Raw genomic sequence first — 24116 nt, 5'->3', positions numbered from 1 at the left:
GACTGCTGCCCTGGCCAGCACATTCTCCAGATCTCTCACCAACTGAAAACGTCTGGTCAATGGTGGCCTAGCAACTGGCTCGTCACAATACGCCAGTCACTACCCTTGACGAAGTGTGGTATCGTGTTGAAGCTCCATGGGCAGCTGTACGTGTACACGCCATCCGAGCTCTGTTTGACTCAAAGCCCAGGCGTATCAAGGCCGTTATTACGGCCAGATGTGGTTGTTTTGGGTACTGATTTCTCAGGATCTATGCACCCAAATTGCGTGAAAATGTAATCACATGTTATTTCTAGTATAATATATTTGTCCAATGAATACCCGTTTATCATCTGCATTTCTTCTTGGTGTAGCAATTTGAATGGCCAGTAGTGTATAAATACGGTGTGTATGAGACAAATAATGAGCTTGATTTTCTATCTTCTTAAGTTTATACATATTTTTTTTCAAACAATAATATTGCCCCCTTCGAAGTAGTTCCCTTCGGGAGCTACACCGACCAAGTCGGCTTTTCCAGTCTTGATACCAGCGCTGAAAAGGCCTTGAACATGTCGGTCACATTCTTTTCAATGTTCTGCAGAGCTCCCAAAATGACGTCTTATTAAGACTTTTTCAATCTCCGGAAAAGAAAAAAGTACAACGACTCATCAGGTGAATATGGGGGCCGTGGAACTTAAGGTAAAAATTTCCGTGATGGAAGTGGCCGTGCGACATGGAGTGTTGTCATGATGCAGCATCCATTTGTCTGGAATGTCCGGTCTCAGTCCATTCAATCTTTTCCTAAAGCTTTTAAAGACATCTTTGTAAAACACTTGATTGACAGTCTGTCATGGAGGAACAGTCTAACAACAGCACGCACACGTTCGAAGTTTTCTTCGGTTTTTGAAGACCTTCCTGAACAAAGTTCAGCTTCAACATGTTCTCGGCCTCCCAAGAATGATTTGTGCCAGCGAAAATACGTGTGCTCTTGATGAGGAATGTTCGCTATAGGCCTGTTCCAACTTTTCAAAGGTCACTCGTGGGTATTCCCCAAAAATGGTTCAAATGGCTCTGAGCACTATGGGACTTAACATCTATGGTCATCAGTCCCCAAGAACTTAGAACTACTTAAACCTAACTAACCTAAGGACATCACACAACACCCAGTCATCACGAGGCAGAGAAAATCCCTGACCCCGCCGGGAACCCGAGCGCGGGAAGCGAGAACGCTACCGCACGATCGAGATTCCCCAAATTTAACACGCTGCTCTAAATTCCGTTGTTCCATTTTCGTACCACACAACAAAGACACAACTTCACTAATGGCGCTCTCACGTGATGGTTGTAAGGAGCTCAATCTCGGGCAGAGCGTCTGGATGGGGTGAACACCTTGGCCTACACAAGCAGAACAGCACAGCGTTGCCAGATCACTCGCAGTGTTGTCAGTCTCATTACTTTTCTGACACACCTCGTACACTGTTTGGAAAAAAATCATTTGTCGAGATCGCAACGAAGGGTACATCAATTAGTAGTGTCGACAAGTTAAATGGCCATCTTCAGATCACATAATAGAAAGCAGTGACTGCATTGACTTCTGAAGCAAAACGGTTTGCACAATCACATTTACAACGCCAAAGTCAAAATAGTAGTTGGAATCGTAAAAATTACTGTGAAAAAGTGTCTTTCTTCAGTAGTTCATGTAGACACTGCTTTCTATTATGTGATCTGAAGATGGCCATTTAACTGGTCGAAACTAGTAATCGATATATCCTTCCTTGCGACCTTGAGAAATAAGATGTTTTCCTAAAGAAGACTACAACACTATTTCTGAATTGAGTTTGTAATACCAGTTGGAAGAAGGTAGGCTGGTATTGAACATGTCATCTGCGACATTAGCAACAGTCCCGCGGAAGGGGGGGGGGGGGATGCAGGGTAACTCAGCTGCGGCCTTTGCTGAAGGAACCACTCTGTCACGGCTTGACGTGACCGATGGAAACTACAAGAGAGATTAATCAGGATTAATAGGCACAGTTTGGCTCTATGGGTAAATGTCGGACAGCAGATTCAAAGGTTCGGGGTTCTGTTCGCAGGCGGCCCTAATGCTCTTACTCTCACTCATCCCTTGTTTCACTAATGGAAATGATCTGCCAATGTTAACTATGCCAAGTTCCACCTTGGTTCGGTTCGCACGTAGACTGCAGATATCCCTGTAACTGGATCGGTAAATGCCATTGGTCATATCACACCCAATACGACAATTCCTGGTACAGAACGGCAGTTCTCAAATTAGTGATATGGATGGTTTTCGCGGCCAGAGCCCGTTTCAGTGTGCTGCCTCTTGGAATGTTCCCGCGTCACCTCTATATATAAAACGCAACGTATTGACTGACTGACCATCACCCAGCCCAAACCTCTAAGGACAGAAACTTGAAATTTGGAGAATGTGTGAATCTTATGCTGTAGGATTCGTTTAAGAAGGGATTTTTCGAAATTCTAACCCTAACGGGGAGAAAGGGGAGATGGAAGGCTTTATAATAATATATCGCTATTAAGGAGACTGGTATTTGGTTTCTCAGTCAGAAAATAATAAAATATATATTTCAGCATTTTTGAAAATTCAGGAACTAGGGGTTAAAATAGTGGGTGCAAGTTTTTTCGAAAATAAATAATTACTAAAGAAACTACTAAAGGATTTTCAGGGCTACAACTATGACAATTGGTATTTGACTTCTCGGTTAGACATGAAACAATACTTGTTTCAGTGTTTCTGGAATTCATTTCGTTACATTAAAAAAATTTAGAGTAAAATTTATGAAAATTGGTCTTTCCCTTCTCGGTTAGACGCAAAGAAATATATGAGGGGATGAAAGTTGCTATGGAAATATCTCCACAAGAGCGCAAAAGGCATGCTTGACAAAAACTTTGGACTCCAGCTGGCAGAATCGCTTTTTGGGCAAAAGAACATCCGGGAAAGACCATGTGGCCTTGATTAGTGTGAGAAGCTTAGAAGAAGTTGCAACTTGTGAACAACATATAAGTTTGATTAAACAGAAAAAAAAACAAAAAAAAATTCTGCAGCCAATACAGTGTATGCGAGCGATGCTGCGGGCGCTAACCTAGTATGGAATAAAATTACCGACAGCCTGCAATACCAACCGGAACGTTGCGTGCGCCCAAACCAAGTGTAAGTAGAATGTTATTGAAATGTTCCAGTTAATAACAGGTTTAGTTTACTATTAACGTTTTGACTTTGGGCGTGTGATGAGGATGCTAAAGGCCTAGTGGAGCTGCGACGCACGACGAATTAGCGTTCACTTCACTTCAGGGCTGCGCACAAAGCGAGCACGCAGCAGTTGGATGCCTGCCTCTTTGCGCGGGTCGCGTTAGCGAGCTCCTCTTAACTAACCGCTGCCCCGCACTCGGCGAGGCTTAATAACTGATCAGTGATTGTTTACGCCTGGGTGTGATCGACTATCAACGTCACTAGCGACGTCAACATTTAGGCAAAGAGATGCGGGAAGAAAAACAAAAACAAAACGTTCCGAGGACTTTAATACGACACACACACACACACACACACACAATATATATATAAAGGATCTCATCAAGACCTGTTATGAGTATGTTCTTAGTATATGGTATCGGTTCCTGCGACTAAATGAAAGCAGCTTTACTTGTCTGCAAACTGCGTTTCGCTGCATTAATTTAGGAGGATCGATCATCAGTGTGGATTGTATCATCTTGTGGTGTTGCAGTTCTTCTTATGTCCATGCTTGCTGTGAAAATAGGACGATTAATTCCGCCTTATGAAAGACACCTTTTCAGTTTAGTTTCACCCAGAAATGTTTCAATACTTTTTGTGCTATCTTCAGTGGGTTATTTTATTTTCTAACTTACATGATGCTATTGGATACTTATGTTGGTAGCTAGTCTGCTACACAACCTACAAATTGTCATGGCTTTGATGTTTTAGTGTTTTGTCATATGTTGTTGGCGAGGTGAATACGCTGATTTCTGTGACCTATGGTCGTTTGACAACGCACTTTCTCCGGATTTTCAAAACATGGGCGGAGTTTTCATCGCCATTTTTTATGTAGTCCTTTTTCACATCTGTGCCACAGTGGAACTAGGTTTTGTTATCCTATGCGGTCTGGTATGTCCTATTGCGAACATTACAGTATACACTTTAGAATTTCCACTTTTTACCAGTATGTTTTTAGACGCATGCTTTATCTAAGGGTTAGGAAGACATGACAAAGCTTCTTTTGCGATTATTGTGTGAGACACCGACTTTTTTGCTCCTTAACAACTATTTTTCACATCTAGTGAAACCACATGCTAAAAAATCGAAGACGAATGTTTTATTGAACTCTCTAATTTACTACAAAATTATCTGCTTTATACAACGACGTGAAACGCAGTTAATGCGCTTACATGATTGAAATTATTCCGGCCGCTAATGCGATATCGTAAATTTGTCAGACTGCGATTGACGCGAGAGCAATAAGCCACGTGGGCTTTATTTGCAATCCATTCTACTCCTGGACGACAGACAAGGTGAGAAGCTTTCAGTGCGGTGCTTAGGTAACAAAAGTCCACACAGTCCCATCATGTTTAAGCGAAAGTTAGGTTTTTCCCTACACATTGCTGCCATTACAGAAATACATAACTCAGTATATATACCGCGTTTTCAGCGACTTTCCCTTCATTAGCAAGCGTTAGGTGATTTCTTCCCTAATGCAACAGCTGTCAAGTGGTCGCTAAACTGCAGTATCGCTGAATTATAAAGCAATGAAGTGGAACCATCCGAAAGTTAATGATCTGGACTGAATCGCAAGACGCGATCGGATAGTGAATAGCAAGAGCAAACCATGCCAAGGAGGGTATCTGTGTTCGAGGAATGGTCCAATTCACCGTTTAAACTTGAGAGCAGTGTCCAACGCAACGTGTACTGTTCTATGTAGGGTGAATCAGAACTCTACTGACAATAAAAATGTTTAGTAAAGATGGGCTCTAAAACGCGCATCTTAAGAGACATGAGCCCTTGTTCATCTTCGATACTTTAATACATCTCCAAGGTACTTGCTTCCCATAAACGCACAACTTCAGTAGAAGATGTGTGTTTCACAGAGCTAAGATGAACAAGTGGTCGTAGTTCCTAAGATATGGTCCTTAAGAGTCCATGTTTTCTATAGTCTGACTAAAATCACTTTATATGTTGATACCTCACGCGTTGCAACTATCTTCTTACAATCAGACCGCTCGAATTTTTCGCCGCTGCCAAACTGCCACAATAAATGGTCATTTCACTTCCAATTCCTCGTGTGCCTTTAGTTCTCTGTGTGTTTTGGATCCCGAGTCCTGGGCCTGGCCCTCGTATTTCGCATTTGGCCAGACATGGTAACCACCCCAAAAACCAGCGCGCGCTCACCTACACATACACGCACAAAACGAAGGAAATACGTACCTTCCGTACACAACATTAGCCAAATACTGCTGGATCCTCTCGTACAAGACGCGATTCGGCGTCATATGTTAAATTATGATCACCACAGAGATCAGCCTACAGTAGGTAAGTTTCATGCGACATTGCATGAGGTTGAACTTTTTGAAGGTATCATCATTGCTAGCGGTCCTATAGGGAAATTAATGTAACGTCAAACCATAAGCGGTACCGTAGTGCAATGGTACAGTTACCAACTTGTGCAGAAGCTGGGTTCGAATCTTATCAGATGAAATATTTTTGCTTATTTGTAAATCTTTATCAGATTGACTATTTTCAATTAATAGTTTAAATGTAATTTTTTATTTTTAACCTTTTGTCTCACCATTTTTATTTCCTCTTATTTTTTCTACGCGTCATTCTTCCTTTCGTTCGGAATCTGCTTGTGTCGCCTATAACCTGTAACAGAGCGTCAACGATGACTGCTCACTGGTCAGTACCGCGTCAGCTCGTATAGCCAGTATGAGTGTAATTTCAGGAAACCGACGAAAGCGAGCGATTACAGTTCGCCTTTAGTGTCGAAACTAAAGTTTTTACGTCTTTTGATTGCTCGCAGCGGTCTGTCAGTTGCCATGAACAAAGTGAGCGAGATTAATAGTTCTGCCACAGGTTGTTATCAGTAGTTTTCTCGGATATATTGCACATCACGAGGCTGTGATTCCTGCAATACCTGACGGCATCCGCTTGCAACATTGCTCCGCGTTACATGAATTTCGGCACTTGTTAAGTCACCGGCTATGTTCGCGTGTCGCCTTTAACGGAGCGGCAGCCGATGTGGCAACACTGTAACGGTGACAGCCGTCAACTGTCAAGTAATTTTAATCGTATTGAAGACTTTTTTTTCTTTCTTCTTTCAGTCGGTACTACCAGCCTCGAAGGTTTGTCGGAGGTGGTCTGGTTCAAGGTGGTCTGGTTCATCCAGTGTAGAAGACATTTCGTATCAATACAGTTAGTTTCACAATACGGTAGTCAGTTACGAACGATATACTGACGTTTATTATTCGTCCTCTTTGCTCCCTCAAAGCATTGCAGATGCTCAACACTGGGCTCGCAGTATAGAGCCATATCTGTAACAAAATCGTTTAGAATTATGGCTATGTTCTTTTTGAGCAGAGTAATGATGACTCCTTGTAATCATTCCAAGTGTATTTCGAGGACACGCCCCGATGGACAGACTGTGTTAACTAAGCAATCTCATTAGGTACGTAGACAGCTGTGTAACGGAAGCAGCACGAGCCGCTCATTTGTCCGTCCTGATTAGATCACAGGCCTCGCTCAAGGTTGCAACGCGAGCACGTGTACAGTCGCCTGTTTCGACCATTGTCAAAAGAAGCAAGTGAACATAGCCCGCTTCCTGGAGTTGTCTTGAGTTACGTAGTCCCATGAGACAGAGATTTCTGTCAACTTCAAGTGGTTTCACAGTTACACGCTTCTGCCTGCGGTAAATAGCCGCTAATTGCCATTCAAGAGAGCAACTGCGGTTATCTCCTGCGTCATCTCACCGTAACGGAAAGACGCCTGCGAACGCTTGCTGTCTTCCACAAACCCGTCTACTATTCCTTCTTTTGGACTTCCCCTTAACACTTTCCTACCCGACTGGACTTAAAAATCCCGTCCACTCTCTAGAGCCATAAAACAGCATGGGGCTGATTCATGCAGTGGCTGTCGGGACGTCTGTGTACCTTCGCTGTAGCACAGGAACCTCTTTGGCTGCGATAGTCCAATCTCTTTGCACCAAGACGACAAAAAACTGGTCGTACTTCTGTGGTGTTAATTTCGCATAAGAGTTTCCGGGCCTTTTGACGCTTCATAATCGGGTTTCGTATCCTTTTACTTAATGTAAAGTAATAATACTAATGCAATAAGCAAGTAAACTACGATGAATACAGCCTTAAGACTCAGAAAACACACTTCTGTTATGTACACAAATTAAAACAAATGTATGTATTACAAATCGCTACTCCGCTTTTAGTTCGTTCGGTAATATTCTCCCCGAAATACTAAATCATTTCGTATTTTTTTCCATAATTCGGGCAGGAAACGTTTAAAGAAGTGCCTCTGTTCAGGAGTGTGTCGAACTTATGGAAACACACTGGAATACCAACAGTGCATTCCTTTATATTGGTATTTGACTGGGCGTGCGAGTACAAGGTTATTCATTTAGGCCTCAACGATTTTCTACATTGTCCATTACGCGAACAATAAGAACCACTTGTTCATTCAGTAAGCTTTGGAGTAAAGCGGATTTAATTGCGTTATTTACTTTGCCGCCACCTAGTGGCTGAAAAATAAAAAAAAACATGTACATTTTCGTAGTGTTTAAATGCCTGACACTTCTTCTTTCCAGGAAGGTTAGCAGCTGCAAAATGTTTTTGAGGAAACGAAATATTAGCAGTGGGAATTTTATGCAGCTCTGGACATGCAACAGCGATAATACTGACTTCAATACGAAGGGATAAATCGCAAAAAGCGCTGTAGATCTACAAAGATATTAGATGCAATTTTCACAACAAAAAGAGACAGAAATTAATAGTATGTTTCCATTTACAGAAATCCAGTTAAATGATTTTCGTTCACTTCTGACAAAAGATGTGCAAGAGACGAAGATAATTACGAAAATATCTGTAACGTACATTAGGCGACACATTTGCCTCATCAAAGCATCGCACACATTATTGCACAATGGGAAATAATCTGCCTGATAATAATAAATGCGCAGTTCCATGTTATTTCATTGACTTAATAGTGCATTATTTTCCATAAATCATTTACATGTATTCTTACAATACAATAAGCAGTGTTCAAACATAAACGAACCTTAAGTTACTACTTTCTCCTCCATCATCTACTGCATGCTGATCTGCAATAAACTGAAGGATTATCAAACTGTCCACGTCAAATTGCCGTGTCTTAGGTATGTGTTACAGTCGGTAATAGGTTTCGGTTTATACAAGTTTTTTAAGATGACATAGTGCTTTTGTAGTCCCGTGTCTGCATATACATCCTATTCCCGTTTTGGCTGCGAGGTTTAAGTCTTTTAAAGAACAGGACATAGAGGACAGAATAGATTTCCATTTCGAACGAGACCTTCATTCTGTATCGAATGAGACCTTTATCTGTTTCGTCAGAGATGTACAAAGCGCGGCTCCAACAGATGCTGAAATTAGCTCAACATGTCTACGGCATGTACCCCGTGTGTGACGCAACTCTGCTAAAACGCTTCATCCACTAAATGTTTAGTGACTGACGGTTCAGAAAATGCTCAGTTCTAGTGAATAACCGAAGGGTATACTCCTTGCATGAAAATATATGTTATGCAAAAACGCTTACGTAATGATTATTCCAACACTACCTGCCAAGTACGAGTAATTACCGAATGGCAAAGCATTGCATACGATCGCCGTATTATCTTATAATTTTAAGGGGAAACTGAATTGTTTGTCATGAATCTGCAGGTGTTGTAAAATCTGTTCTGGTTCACTTCGTGCTTAAACTACGCAGTCTAAGTGTTTCAGACGGAAAGAAGGAACTAGCGCACCGTTCACTTGAATGGCAGTGGGGAAACAGCGTGAAAAAAACGTTCACTATGGCCGATGTATCTCACAAGTACTAATCTGGATTTCGAATGTAGCCTGAGACAGAGTCCTCCACATGTACTGCTGGCTGAACTCCGTGTTATGTTGAAAGAAAAATAAGTTTACCGCTTCTTCGAATGCGAGAAAACAAATCAGAATTCCCTGCTCCTCAAAACCGGCACTCGCCTTGTTTGCTCATCTGGCACTGGCCATTACATGCTCTTTCCATTCAAAATGAGCGATTGTACGACTGCAGAGCGATGTTTATCGGAGTCTCTTTATTACACGTCGATTACGAGCGAAGTAAACAGCCTTACCGTCGACCGTATTCTCTATTTTACAGCACTGACGCTGTCGGGCGCATTGGTATCAATAATTTATGACTGCGCGTTCACGGATTTTTTGTAATTACGACTGATCCGGAGGCTTTAGTCGATTGCCAGAGCATTAACAAAGGGCGCTTCGCGTCGTAATTAAAGTATCAGCTGAGGCCACGTGATTGAATAGCGTCGGGCATTTTCAGGCGTAATCCAGCCTCTCTCGGGTAACCGGATATTAGCATGCGGGTTGGGCGAAGATCTAGCAGAAGGCTCCACACACTGGCCGAAAGTAACCAAGGTCCCGTTGACGCACAATCTTGTGCGGTGTATGAATCAGGATTAGCTATACTTCACCGCATGGCAGCGAATTTAGTGTCGCTTACTGTCTGAAACAAGATTTCTGATTCAATCCGATTTGGCAGTGTAATACAGTGTTGTTCAGGATACAACTAACAACCCGACATGAATGGAAGCCGAGAGCTTTACAGCAGCGAACCTACTTTGGTTCGCGACAAAGATGGAAACAAAGGAAACCAAGTGCCCTGAATGTATGTAATTGTAACACATTGTCAAAAAATTGGCGAAGTGATCTGCAGGGGTTGGACAAAAAAAATGGAAACTAACGAAAAAAAAAAGAAAAAATAGCTGCCATCCCTAAAATGGTGTATGAAACTAATTGGTATGCATAAACACAGGTCCTGTATGGTTTACAAGGGAATCTTACCATTATTCCCGCAAAATAGAGGCAAGTTCAGAAACGATGACGAAGGGAGATAGCGATCGCAGCAGACCACAAAGCTCAATGCTATTGAGATCTGGTGACAGTGACTGCCAGGGAAGTCCCGACAATTCATTCTCGAGCTCACAAAACTAGTCCTGGATGTTTCCAGAATGAGATTTTTCACTCTGCAGCGGAGTGTGCGCTGATATGAAACTTCCTGGCGGGATTAAAACTGTGTGCTGGACCGAGACCAGAACTCGGGACCTTTGCCTTTTGCGGGCAACTGCTCTACTGCTGTGAGGACGGATCGTGAGTCGTGCTTGGGTAGGTCAGTTGGTAGAACACTTGCCCACGAAGGTAAAGGTCCCGAGTTCGAGTCTCCGTCCGGCGCACAGTTTTAATCCGCCAGGAAATTCGTAGTCCTGGATGATGTGACCTTTGTCAACATGGACCCTGTTGTCGGCATCATCACTATGGAACAAACAATGTAAAATTGGATGGACATGGTTGATTGGTTCGGGGGAGGGGACCTAACAGAAAGGTCATCGGTCCCATCAGAGTAGGGAGGAACGGGGAAGGAAGTCGGCCGTGCCCTTTCAAAGGAACCATCCCGGCATTTGCCCGAAGCGATTTAGGGATGGATGGATGGATGGATGGATGGATGGATGGATGGTCAGACGCGGGTTTGAACCGTCCTCCCGAATGAGAGTTCAGTGTGCTAACCACTGCGGATGGTCATGATCACCAACAATGGTCACATAATCCTTGGCAGTAATGTGACCTTGCACAGTACCCAAGGGGCCCATTGCATACCACGATATGGTGGCCCAAACCAGCACCGAACCCCCGTCATGTTTCACTCCTGGCAGCAAGAAATCTGTCTCGTACACCTGGGACAACGTACGCCAGATGTAAATTGGGTCAGAAGTTGGAATCAATGTGGAACAAGACTCATCCGACCAAATGATTCAATTTCATTTCTCCACACTCCAGGTTTTATTACGTCATATTTTACTTTTACGGGAAGTTACACAGCCGGCCGGAGTGGCCTAGAGGTTCTAGGCGCTACAGTCTAGAACCGCGCTACCGCTACGGTCGCAGGTTCGAATCCTGCCTGAGTCATGGATGTGTGTGATGTCCTTAGGTTAGTTAGGTTTAAGTAGTTCTAAGTTCTAGGGGACTGATGACCTCAGAAGTTAAGTCCCACAGTGCTCAGAGCCGTTTGAACCACTTTTGAAGTTACATAACTGATGACTGGTTTTGTAATTGCAGCTCACCCTGCAGCTCCCTACTTACGGAACTTCGTGTTGCTTTGGTGCTGCCAGGGTTCGCGAGTGTGAAATTCAGCTCTGCAGTCATTTTTGCACTTATCATCCTCTTATTTTTCGTTACATCCCTCTTCAACGATCGTCTGTTACGATCACTCAAGACACACTTTCTTCCGCGTTGTGAGTTCGCAGGTAATGATTTTCCGCTTTCCCCTATGCGGTATAAACTTTCGATACGGTGCTTTTTGAAACATCAAACAGTGCGGTTGCCTTCGTGACGGAATCACCTACCACACACACACCGACAAGTTGTGCGCGTTCGAATTCTTTTAGCTCCGACGTAATGCACTCACGGTTACACAACGTACTGCTCTGGCCGCAACTGACACTTGCAACGTATTGAGGACATCGCACAGGTGACATTTGTAGTCAAATACAGCAGCGCAACCAGCAGACTTGGGTAGCATATACATTCGTGTTACAGGCACGTATTTCTCGCATTGTTTCCAAATTTTTTGTTCACCCCAGTATTATCGTTTGATTGCAATATTGGAGATAAAGAACCAGAAAGAGTAACAACCCTAATATATAGAGGAGCGACCGTTCGGAGCTAGGTAAAGTCAAACGACTGCACAAAATTATTTGCAGGAAAATTAGAGGCTATGATGAGATCCATTGGAAGGATATTAAGGAAATTTAATTCGGCCACGACAGAAGCTCTTTACAAAACACTAGTTTGAGCGATTCTTGAGCGTTACGGAGATACTGACGAGCTCCTGTGGCAGATGTCAAGAGAGGCGCTGTGCGTCGCGGCGAAGTTAATAAATGCCAAGAGCGCACGTTCCAAGGAGACTCGGGCAACATTTTAGTTCCTCCCACAGACCTGTGTAATGACCACAACGAGAAAATGAGAGAAATTAGAGCTGACATGGAGGTTTACCGCCAGCCGTCTTTCCCACACACCATACGCGAATGCAACAGGAAATGAGGGAACTAATAGCACTATTAGAAGTAACCTGCGCTAGACATCGCAAGGCAGCTTACGGAATATGTATGTACAGGAGTTGGACAAAAATATGGAAACACCATGAGAAACGCATGCTTGAACATAAATGGAGATGCTGGTCAAGACTGAAAGCTGAACGGCTCTATTTGACCACCAATGATACCTGTGCAACGTCCTCAATACGTTGGAAGTGTCTGTCGTAGTCAAAACAGTGTCCGTTATCTTGGAGCTAAGTGAATTCCAACGTAGGCAAATTGTTGGCACCCGTATGGTGGATGTTTCTGTAATCAAGGTAACCGAAGTGTTTGGTGTCTCAAGAGGCACATATCGAAAATTCATGCCGTATGCAAGGGAATGGTGAAAAATATTATCCGCTGATTCGCAACGCTGATGAAAGGGTGTGTTGAGCGACTGTGAAAGAGGGCCACTGAAGGGGACTGTGACACAAAGTAAGAGGACGACAGCTGCAAAATTCACTGCAAAACTAAATGTCGTACTCACGAATCCTGTCGGCACCAAAACACGAAAGTAGCTCCAAAAGCAGGGAATTGCAAACGGGTGATATAATTGGCCTTAACAGGGGAACGCAGTGCTGAAGCCATAAAACGTCGTTCGGTCGGATGAGGCTTGTTTTACACTGTTGCCAACTTCTGGCAGAGTTTACATTGAAGAGTGAAACATGATGTGGGTTCGGTGATGATTTGGGCAGCTATATTGAGGCGTTCCGCGAACCCCATGGTTACTCTGCAATGTAGCGTTACTGCCAAGGACAATGTGGCCATTTTGGATCACCAGATTCATCCCATGGTACAACGTTTGTTACCCAGTGGTGATGCTGTGTTCCAAAACGCCAGGGCCTCTGTTCGCACAGCTCGCGTCGTCCAGAATTGGTTTCCGGGGATGAACCGTCGCGTCTTCCCTGGCCAACGCAGTCACCACATCTCAGTATTACTGAGCCTTTGTGGTCTGCTTTGGAGAGAAGGGTGCGTGATCGCTGTCCACCTCCATCATCATTACCAAATGGTTCAAATGCCTCTGAGCACTATGAGACTTAACATCTGTGGTCATCAGTCCCCTAGAACTTATAACTACTTAAACCTAACTAACCTAAGGACACCACACACATCCAAGCCCGAGGCAGGATTCGAACCTGCGACCGTAGCGGTCGCGCGGTTTCAGAATGAAGCGCCTAGAACCGCTCGGCCACACCGGCCGGCGGTTATGAATCATCGCCCAGGGCTGACTTAAACAGGGAACTTCGTTTAGCGAACTCTTAGTAGTGAACGGAAAGTTGTTGTAAACTGCATTTGCTGTGTACTGTGAAGTATACCTACGATTATTTGCACTTAACCACTGAGGGCCTTTTTCGAGTTATACTGCAAGCAGTGTTGCAGCCGTCATTATCCAACTAGTCACTAAGATAAGTAAACTTTTTTACTAATATGTTGGAGTGTTGTGGAACCTTCGTTCTCCTAATCTGTTACCTGACCCTGGGGCACAGCTGTGTAATAGTGGCAGGGAGAAATTGTCTTAGCGGTATACTGTACCAGAAGCCGTTTCACGAACACACTAACTCGGCCTGCTTGAACAACAGTAGCAACTGTGCCTCCACTGCAGTATCAACGAGGCCTTTACAAAACTGGCGACGAGGTTTTACAAAAGGAACCATCCAAAATATTCAAATGAAGTGGTCGAGGCGAACCATGAAAGACTTCGTATGGTCGGACTGGCATCTCATCCCGTGCGTTCCGAAAATCAGCTCACGCGTCGATGGGACGTTATATTATCACCTCTTTCCAGATACCGCCCCACTGAAGTTGAGCCAGTCCGTTGTGGGTTTTTGTTCAGGAATTTAAGGTGGATGCTATCCCACGGAGAACTGCTTCGTCAGTGCTGAAACTCTCATTGCCGTACGCAGGGAGTGACAATAGTTCCCGAAGACCCAGGGGCGCCTCTTAAGAGGCCAGCGATTAGAAGCCATCTCAGAAACCGCTGCGTCGCTCGCAGTCGGTGATAAGCGACGCGCTGACACAACACGCCGCTAGTCTCATTAAAGAGCGCTTTGCTGCTGGTTTCGTAGCATCGCTATAGAGACGTCTCTACTGCGAAATGCAGCTGTCGTCCTCAGGATACGTTTCGCCTCGGGATGTGGATTACTTCCACAGTGAAACCTGTAGCGTCACTGACTACTGTCGAGGTGGTCCTGGATTCGCTTCATGATGGCCAGTTCTGACTCTTCCGTGGTATAACACCAAATGAGGGGATCCATCCTGACACTGTAGTGTTCCTCAGTTCTGAAGTCTTGAACGAGAGAGGTGACGTAAAGGCTAAAGCTATGGAACAGGAAGCAGGATATTCCCGTGATTTTCCGTATATCTTCCCCCAGAATCAGTTACGGGAAATTTGGAAGTTTCACTACCCCACCCTGTCCCTAACTAACATTCGACACCGATCTTGCTGCCGACGAAACGTTAACCCCTAACCCAGTTTCTTTAGGAAGACTTGCACTAGGCTGTGACTGACACTATATTTTTAATTCAGGAATTTTAGATCCCCTTAAGAAACATTCAGAATGCGCAATGGAGACTGGTCAATATTTAGGTATATGACAAGATCGATCAAACGAAGCAAAAAATTCAAGTAAATATTGGCCCTAAAATTCTTTCCTTAAGAGCTATAAGCAAGTCTTTATCTTCGATATTGCGAAATACCTCTCTTCTAGACACCAAAAACTCGTAACTTTTGGTGTATACGTTTTAGAACCCATGTTTACTAGACAATTTTTTTCTTATTTTGGTCCACACTGCCTCGTCCCAAAATGTGGAAAGCAAAGAGCTTGCAGTAGAGTAGATTTGCTTCGCAGTATAGAAGATGAAGAAGTGCTCACAGCTCTTAAGGTGTGCCTTTTAGACTACATGTTTACTTGACTACTTTTCTTCGAATGTTTGTTCCTGTCATACCCGTGAAAACTGTCCATTCCTCGTGGGATCCCCTCTACATGGCATATTCGGTCGATCTATATGTAGGCTACTGCGTAGTGCTTCTCATCTATTGGAGCTTAAACTGGTAATTTTGTTCACAACTTAAAGCCACATACCAATTGCTACGTCGATGCATCAGGAAGAGAAGTTGTGACAGAGAAGAGGTGGTGCGGTGGTTAGCACACTGTATTCGGTTTCGGGAGAGCAGTAATTATATATCCCTGTTGGCCATCCAGACAGAGCGCTTTTATGGATATCCTGAATTCAAACCCCCTAATGGTTTCTTTTATAATGAGACATTTCCACCTAGCTGATGCTCCGTCTCTTCCGACCTCGTCGACAGTACGTTACATCCGAATATTTGTTCGACATACGGATTTCCATTTGAAATATACGGATATTTCTTGCAATTATGCCACGACCGTTCCTTTAGCTGATTCTCTGAAGCCATCCCTACCGACATGATACGGTGCGACTATTTGTATCAGACTTACTTTGCAATGAGGTCACATAGTGCCCTTTACCCTACTCCCTACGTCTTTATCGCAGCAGAGAAACGTTGTCTTGTAGACTCATCTGTGCCAACGTTACTTGCAACAAGTGCAACAGTAAGAACATGCATCGCTCAGCTTTCTTCATGAAGTAGCATGGCGTATGAAAAATTGTCTTGAGATGCAGATTTTGCCCGCAGCATAGCGTTTAGAAGCGGAATCTCTCTATAATGCACGTGTTTTCGTAGTCGGTAAGAGATTCAGAAGCATTAGAGTATTTCCGTGAGATACTTTTGATCAGCCGGCCGCGGTGGCCGTGCGGTTCTAGGCACTACAGTCCGGAACCGCGGGACTGCTACGGTCGCAGGTTGGAATCCTGCCTCGGGCATGGATGTGTGTGATGTCCTTAGGTTAGTTAAGTTTAAGTAGTTCTAAGTTCTAGGGGACTGATGACCTAAGATGTGAAGTCCCATAGTGCTCAGAGCCATTTGAGCCATACTTTTGATCAGTGCGAATGCAAACTTTTTCGACTAACACACTGATTAAGTTTTCTGACAAAATCGGTTGAGTATTATCTTTGTTTTGCAATGAAGATACTACTCAGCTGATCTCTCGAGAACAGTTCGTGGTGTCATTTCGTTCTCCCTTTCTCCCTTCCTCCCCCCACCCCGAGCGCGCTCTAATGTGTGAGAACGTAGAGCTCACACGTTTGGAGTGTAAATACAAGGTCTTTCCCACAGATGCTCACTGAGCAATTGCTTCCGCTCGCATCTAGAAGTCCTTGCGCGTTGTTCAAACGTCTGTTGCTGCGCTACCTGAGTACAATTTATGAGTAGTCCTTTATCGTACATGTGTGATGTGTACCGCTTTCCCGGTATGTTGCCTTCCTATTGCTTACGGAACCCAAGGTCTTACTGGAAATGCAGTCTATAATTTGTGATGGCGATCGTGTTTGCTAAATATTATTTCTTTCCTGAATATAGCTGTTTTTCTGTCGTTAGTGGGTCATTTTAACGTGGAGAAACATGTTTGCACGTGCAACAGTAAGAGTGAATTTCAGGTACATTTTCACTGGAAGATAAACATTTGCTTATAATGTGTCATTTATATATTTTGCAACTAACGTTGGCGGCTGATGCGTACGATCAAAAAAAGACGAAATGTTCTTAACATATAACACACAATCCATTAATAAAGACTTACAGGTAATGTGTAACCACGTGTCCCTCCGCAGGTACCATACGGATAGCTTTCTTTCAAAGACGGCTGTATACAGTATAGACATTCCTATACACCTACTGTCACAAGTCAGACTGCGTGGTCAGCTTCCAGTTTTCATTCTTACCCAAGTTCCGAACATCGGACAGTATTTGTCAGACGGACTGCTTTGAACAGAGTAAGATCTGAAGCATGTGCAGAGATATTTGACCCTTGACAATGCAGAGTAAGATCTGAAGCATGTGCAGAGATATTTGACCCTTGACAATGCATCATATCTTATGGGAATGTAGCAGTGCGTTTCACAGAGAGAAAGTGCCTCGTGGGAGACGCAGTCAGACAAATCTTTGGTTTCTTGAGCCCCTCAGCGAATACGAATCTAGATAGCAGCGGTGGGAATGTGATTCCCTCAAGATTAGCAGAGAATAATTCGAAGCCGCCGCTTTTAGAACCATGAGGATCCTGTTCACTAGCTCAAATCGAGGAGAATACGCGAGAGAAGTGGCAGTGTCCTGTGAAGGGAACCTTTTCGGTGTTTGTCTAGTAACTGAAAACACGCAGTAGAAATTGTGCCAGGCTAACTCGACAAATATTTAAGTCCGCGCATCTATACTACAGCATGCTGCCTGAACATAATGCCACTTTGCTTATTCGTGAGCCTGTAAGTATTGTTATCTCTCCATCCAGCCGAATAGGTCTCTGAAGGCTCAACGGGACCGACCGACCGCCGTGTCATCCTCAATAATAGGTGTCACTGTATGCTGATATGCTCTTATACAGCACCCACGAACGATTTAATTACTGATGAATTCTCAGTAAAATTCGCAGCGTTGAAGTAATTTGAGGACACCTTTGGGTACGCATGAAGTACGATGTTCTCGCGCACTAGTATTGCTCGAGACTGCATATTGTACACGTAGCCGCCTCGCAAATTGTTGACACTTTTAGTGTCTGGACGTAAAAACTGTTACTCGACACATTCACCTGCAACACGCTCGCTAAATTAGATGCCTGGCATATAAGAAGAGGCAGTTTCAGGAAGAAACGCCGAGAAAAAAGTTAATTCCTCTCACGTGCTACGAGGCGCAAGGGCGGCGCATATTGACACTCTGCGAACATAATATGCGGAACGGCGCAGGTGCAGGCGACGTGGTAGAAAGTGGCGAGACGTCAAGGTACAGCCCGTTCATTTGGCACGCGAGCGGCAACGTGCCCATTCACCGTCTGCCAGATCATTTGCAGTGGCGCACAGCTGCCGACAACTAAGTTACATTTTAATTAAGTACTGCTCAGCTGACGCGCGCAAATGAAAACGCTGCTTGCTGAGATTTAATATTTCGTTAGGGCCAATGTTCTTTGAAAGTAAGCAACACAGTCTCTTCGATTGTTATAGGCGACGTACAAAATCTCTCTCAACTGAGTGCTTATTAGCCGGCTTACAACACGGAAGTATTTTACGCCTTAAGTACGGCAATCCAGGTGATTTGTTCTCGTGTCGTGTAAAGCGGTTAGATAGCACGTCTTATATCGTCATTAGAAAAACCGTACAAGGCGACACGTTCGGGAGCGCCCATTTATAAGCGACAATATTTCGAGTTTAAGGCATTGGTCACACCTCACATCGAGTTTAGGGTCATGCCCAAAGGCAGCAAGGTTTCACCCCTTCCGAGATATCTCATCCTTTCTAGTAAGACTGCAGAGGATTACAACGGTATTGGCTAACCTGTGGAAAACTTCTTGAGTAAAACTGTCCCGTAGCGGCAGCTCTGAGATCTTCTGTGGCGACCCAATACTCTTCAGCACCGCCGACAACCGCAAACGTTCGCGTCCTAGTGTTACGACCGCAACATCCTCTACCAGCTTCCCTCTCCTTATACGAGAACTAGCGCTTCATGACTCGTGATCTGTAAGTTATGAATTTTAGCAAAGAAAATGTAGTATAAAGTGACTCTTAGATGACCACCACAGATTTTATTGTCATTTTGTAAGTAACTGCAGTATTTTGGATTTATCAGTATCTGACAAAAGTGTCGAATTTCTGTGTAAGGAAGACAAGATGAAACATCTGGTAAGTGCAGTTGGTTTGTCAGTAAACTAGCAAACTGAAATTTCCTGGCAGATTAAAACTGTGTGCCGGACCGAGATTCGAACTCGGAAACTTTGCCTTTCACGGGCAAGTGCTCTACCAACTGAGCTACCCAAGAACGTCTCACGCCCCGTCCTCATAGCTTTACTTCCGCCAGTGTATGTTTCATATCAGCGCACACTCCGCTGCAAAGTGAAAATCTCATTCAACTAGCAAACTGTTCGTAAATATATTCTGTGCCGCCACCCTGAAAGTACCTCGTGTGCTTTTCGTATATTTCGAGTGAACTCCGGCGGATATTCCAAGAAAGAAATTTTGATTCGATTGGTAGTATATTTGAAAAAAAAAGTCTCAATCCGTCGATACATTATTACGATAGCTGGGAACAATTAAATTGATGCTCGAAGAAGCAGTAGAGGGAAAAAAACAGTTGGAGCAAAGAAACACTGGAATACGTAAAACAGTTTCTGCGGACGTTGGGTGTAGTGGTTGATTGGCGAGCAAACGATGAGTAGTAGACAGCAAAAGATGAGGAATTACTGATGAGTTGAAAAGAAAAATGTTGTGGCGTAGCAAGACAGCCACACCACTCGGAGGTAGCCGAAAGGCTCGCTAACTAATGCAGACGGGCGTGAAGTCTGAAACAGGATAACTATTGAATGGTAGCAAGAAAAGTACGTAGTTGCTTTATACTTAACTTTTATTCTCTGATGAATACAGCGTTCTTCTTGAGACATTTATACTATAACTCTCAAAGTAGGTAAGGCTAATGGCGCCTTGCTAGGTCGTAGTCATGTGCTTAGCTGAAGGCTATTCTAACTGTCTCTCGGCAAATGAGAGGAAGGCCTCGTACGTCTAGTCGCTAGCAATGTCGTCCGTACAACTGGGGCGAGTGCTAGTCCGCCGTTCTAGACCTGCCATGTGGCGGCGCTAGGTCTGCAAGTACTGACAGTGGCGACACGCGGGTCCGACACGTACTAATGGACCGCGGCCGATTTAAGCTACCACCTAGCAAGTGTGGTGTCTGGCGGTGACACCACAAAAAATATATCGAGTGAGTGAGTCAATGCTATCCAGTGTCGCGACAGTCGATCTAGAAAGAAAGTCATTAAATGTCTGTGCGACTGTGTCCAAAAGAACTGTGTAGTGCTACTCAGAACACCAGTCTTGTTCCGTCTAACAGCATAACGTGTGACATTAGCGACCTCCCTACACTGAGTGGTGAACAATCATTGAAATCCTAACAGAATCTAGCGGTAGATATTCATGCCGCACTTTATGGTTGCGGTCTGTCTAGGGGCAGGCGTGGCATCTCTTCGATATGGACGCCGCTCCAGACGACAGCGCAGGGAGCTGCAGATACTCGCCGCTGAGGTATGCGTCCACCTGTTGCGGCGTCAGCAGAGCTACTCGATTTACAGAGCGCCTGCCCCTGCCAAAGTCTGCGCCGTCTCTGCGCCTCGCATAACTCTTAATCTGGCGACCATCCGTCTTCTCATTCCGCAAAACCAAGCAAACGGGCGTTAACTGAATCAGTTGGCGTTGTTAGAGGCCGACCGGCTCATCTAATTAGATCCTTCCCTGATAAGACGTAACGAAGTCTGCTGCTACAAAATGCTGTATCACACAATTCCCAAGCGTCTGTGATTTTTAACACTGACTATCAGATAAACGGCACTTTAATCTTGATAGCGAATTAAGGTGAATCTTCTGTAATCGATAATACCGCGTTTCGGCCGAATGAGTCAACATAAAATTTCGGTTGAAACCCAGTGGAGCTTTGCGTTATGCTCTTTACGCAGAATTCCTTACGGTTTTTGATTTTTTCCGTAATGGACACGAGGTCGTGGTTGTTAAAAACCAGTGTTACACTGTAGTCTTCCACACTGCAAAAACAGTAGAATTTGCGCGTTTCGAAGGAGCAAGACTTCATCATCAAAATTATTATATGGAATCTATAAAAGCGATTTATATTTGTATCTTTATCGCTTTTATAGATTGTTGTACAATAATTCTGATCAAGGCTTGCTCCTCGGCAGTTCCGGTTCTTATGCACTGTGAAAGGTGATTGAGCCTACATTTTAACACTGACTTATGATTGATGGTGTTCAGATTCACACAGGCAGGTGACAGGCAGTTAGACTTTCAATTTCAGTTTTCAACTGTATTATGCTTAGGCACACGCTCAACAATGTTCGTAATTCTCCAGTTACTTGAATAACATTACTACTACAGTTCCGAGCTCTGTGTTAGGAAGTCCATTAATCCATGAATTATTCTGCTCTCTTTGTTCACGTCTGCCGTATTATTGGCACAGAGGAGCAGTGAGCACATTAACTTAGACCAGGTGCGTCCAACCTCTTAGCTTAACTGGGGCACACTGAAAGATGGGAATTATTAAGCCGCACGTAATACATTTAGCACTATCAATAAACGCTGAGAAAAAAAAAAATGGGTGGGGTCGAATGAGGGAATATCATTTTGTGGCGAGAGTTCCATATTGAAAATATTCAGTTTATCTTAACTTTACATGAACTGATTTTTATGTTTTTTCCAACGGTGTTAAAGTGCTCACTTTTTGGGCCTCTTTGATGTTTGCTTTAGGCCGGATGCGCTCCGTGTTCCGCAGGTTGGAGACCCCTGACAGGCTACAGTAACTTAACTTTAACAGCCAGTGCTTACATATATTGTTTGTTCGTTAACAAAAGATATATGTGAGCACTGACTGATAGTCTTTTTAGTCTATTCCTGCTTGAACTGCCCTTCCCCCCTTGTATTCTGCCACAAGATCAACGAATGATACTTCATGCTATGAATACTGTGTGCTGGATCAGGACACACAACTCAACCCTTAACTTTTACGTCCATGGTCTGCTAATTGACCTATTGAGGCACGCTCCACAAGATTCAGCCTGCCTGCGTACCTTTTCTACTGAACTCTGGTATTCTAGCGTACGTTGTTAGACGGTAAGCCTTAGGGGGCTTACAGTCTAAGGTTTTAACTCCATAATTACATAGGAAAATATAAAATTTTTATACGCTAACAAATTAATTTTTCCAAATCCAACCGGAAGAGCCAAGGATATACACCTTGTAAAACAGTATTCCGTATTTTGAGAGATGGCAGTATGAACCAAAACAAGGAAAAAAAATATCCAGCAAACTTCGGCTCTAAAATGCATACCTTAAGAGCTATGAGAATTTGTTTTATCTTCGCAACCGTGAAACATGCCTCTGTTACCGAACAACTGGCTCTTGGCTCTTCAAGTATGCGTTTTACAGTCCATGTTTACTGGACTTTTTTCTTGTTTTGGTCCACGCTGTCACCTTTCAAAATATGTAATACTTTTTGAAACACCCTATAATATCTGGTGTTTTTAAATTGTCCTGTATTGGATTACAAGAAAAGATTAAACAAGGCGGGGCATGAAACGCCGAGGGATTGTTCAGCAAGCGCGATAGCGTTCCGCAGATGCTCAACAAACTCCGCTGCCCGAAACTATAAAAGCGCCGTTGTGCATCAGAGACGAGTTTACTTTTGACATTCCGAGAATGGCGTTCCTTTCACATCTCGTGAAACGCGACGAGAAAAGTCAGAGAAAGCTGTAAGCACACGGAGGCGTACGGACGTTTTTTTCTTACTGCAAACCCATTCACAAGTGGAGCTGGTGAGAAGGAACATGCTAATGGTATAACCTCGACCAGACACGGAAAGATCTACAGCTTATGAATGAGAACGTCTTATCAACCGCCTGAAGATTGGTTCAGGATTGAATGTTTCACTTTGCAGCGGAGTTCGTGCTGTAATGACACTTCCTCACAGACTATTGAAATGTCGAACCGGCACTCTAACTCATGTACTATTGTAAGAATATTGCCTGTGGAAGCATGAAGCTGGGTTGGATTACCGCTGCGACGTAAAGTTTCCATCTATCCGGTAATTTCATTAAGTCTTCTTGCAGACTCTGCTGCTGGCGCAAATGTTTATCCTGAAATTGCACAGAATGCTTTCATAGGCTACGTGTGCGTCGACTGTTGTATTACCACCAACTATAAGAACAAAATGTTATTCGGTATTCGTCGGGTCGCATAGATGACATTCTTATAAGAAGGTATACAGTATCAACGAAAAGAAAAAGGATGAACACTGGACAAGTTGGAAAATATATTAAGGTAATTTTAGGTTACGGAGGGAATCTCTGAAAAACAGACGTTCTACTAGGGAGGCACTACTGTGAAAGCCACGTCGAATGTGCGGTAAACAAGAAAATAAATAGTGCTACGTAGTGCCTGTATCACGACGAGAAAACAATAATGGCAGCCTGCCAAAAAGGCGATGATTCGACTGTAATATTGCTGCGCTATCACCAAGAAACAACAATACCTCCCACACATTTCCAAAAACACCTGTTCGTAGCAGTTGCGCAGCAGTTGGCGCACCAGCTGCGAAAACAATCGCCGCTTAAAGGTTACTGCGAGAGCTGCGGGGCGGCCATGTTTACCTCTTGGCGGGTCCGGGGCGATGATGCGGAAAGTGCTGTCGCGGATTTGTCGTTCCTCCTGGCTGGTGCCCATGCCGTCTCGTCTGGTCTTCCGAGCGCGGTGCCCTGCTTCTCTCCGTGTGTTCCGTGCGACTACTGCCGGACGAACTCGCGGCGCGCGCCGCTGATGTACCCTCGGCGCCGACCAATGGGAGAGCGCGCCTCCCCCCCACGGGCGGCCACACCGCCGGCTCACGTGAAGCGTGCGTGGGGCCGTCAGCGTCTAGATTAGGTCGCCCGACCCGCGCACACGTGGGCTTAGCCGTGCGGGCGCGCCTCCAGTTAGCCCCAAGCTGTGTGGTCAGGGATCACCCGCGGCTGCGGAATTTGCCTCGGCTTACCGTCCCTGCGCAGGGATATGCAGAGAGAAAGCTCTGCTCAACTGGAGCTGACAGATAACGTCCACGCCTGTTACAGCAGGATGACA

At 44.3% G+C, this 24116-nt stretch overlaps 1 protein-coding gene across 1 annotated transcript in view; it reads right to left on the bottom strand.

Annotated features, from left to right (window-relative positions):
* The window catches only part of LOC126175681 (putative inorganic phosphate cotransporter), a 165098-nt gene extending 141313 nt beyond the window's left edge, over positions 1 to 23785 (bottom strand). Inside the window, exon 1 of the mRNA XM_049922611.1 lies at positions 23651 to 23785. Coding sequence (XP_049778568.1) covers positions 23651 to 23723 — 73 coding nt within the window. The 5' untranslated portion in view covers positions 23724 to 23785. The remainder of the gene's footprint in view (positions 1 to 23650) is intronic.
* Positions 23786 to 24116: the final 331 nt, after the last annotated feature.

Source organism: Schistocerca cancellata, chromosome 3 (assembly GCF_023864275.1).
Source record: "Schistocerca cancellata isolate TAMUIC-IGC-003103 chromosome 3, iqSchCanc2.1, whole genome shotgun sequence".
NCBI lineage: Eukaryota > Metazoa > Arthropoda > Insecta > Orthoptera > Acrididae > Schistocerca > Schistocerca cancellata.
This window is presented reverse-complemented; position numbering and strand designations above follow the sequence as displayed.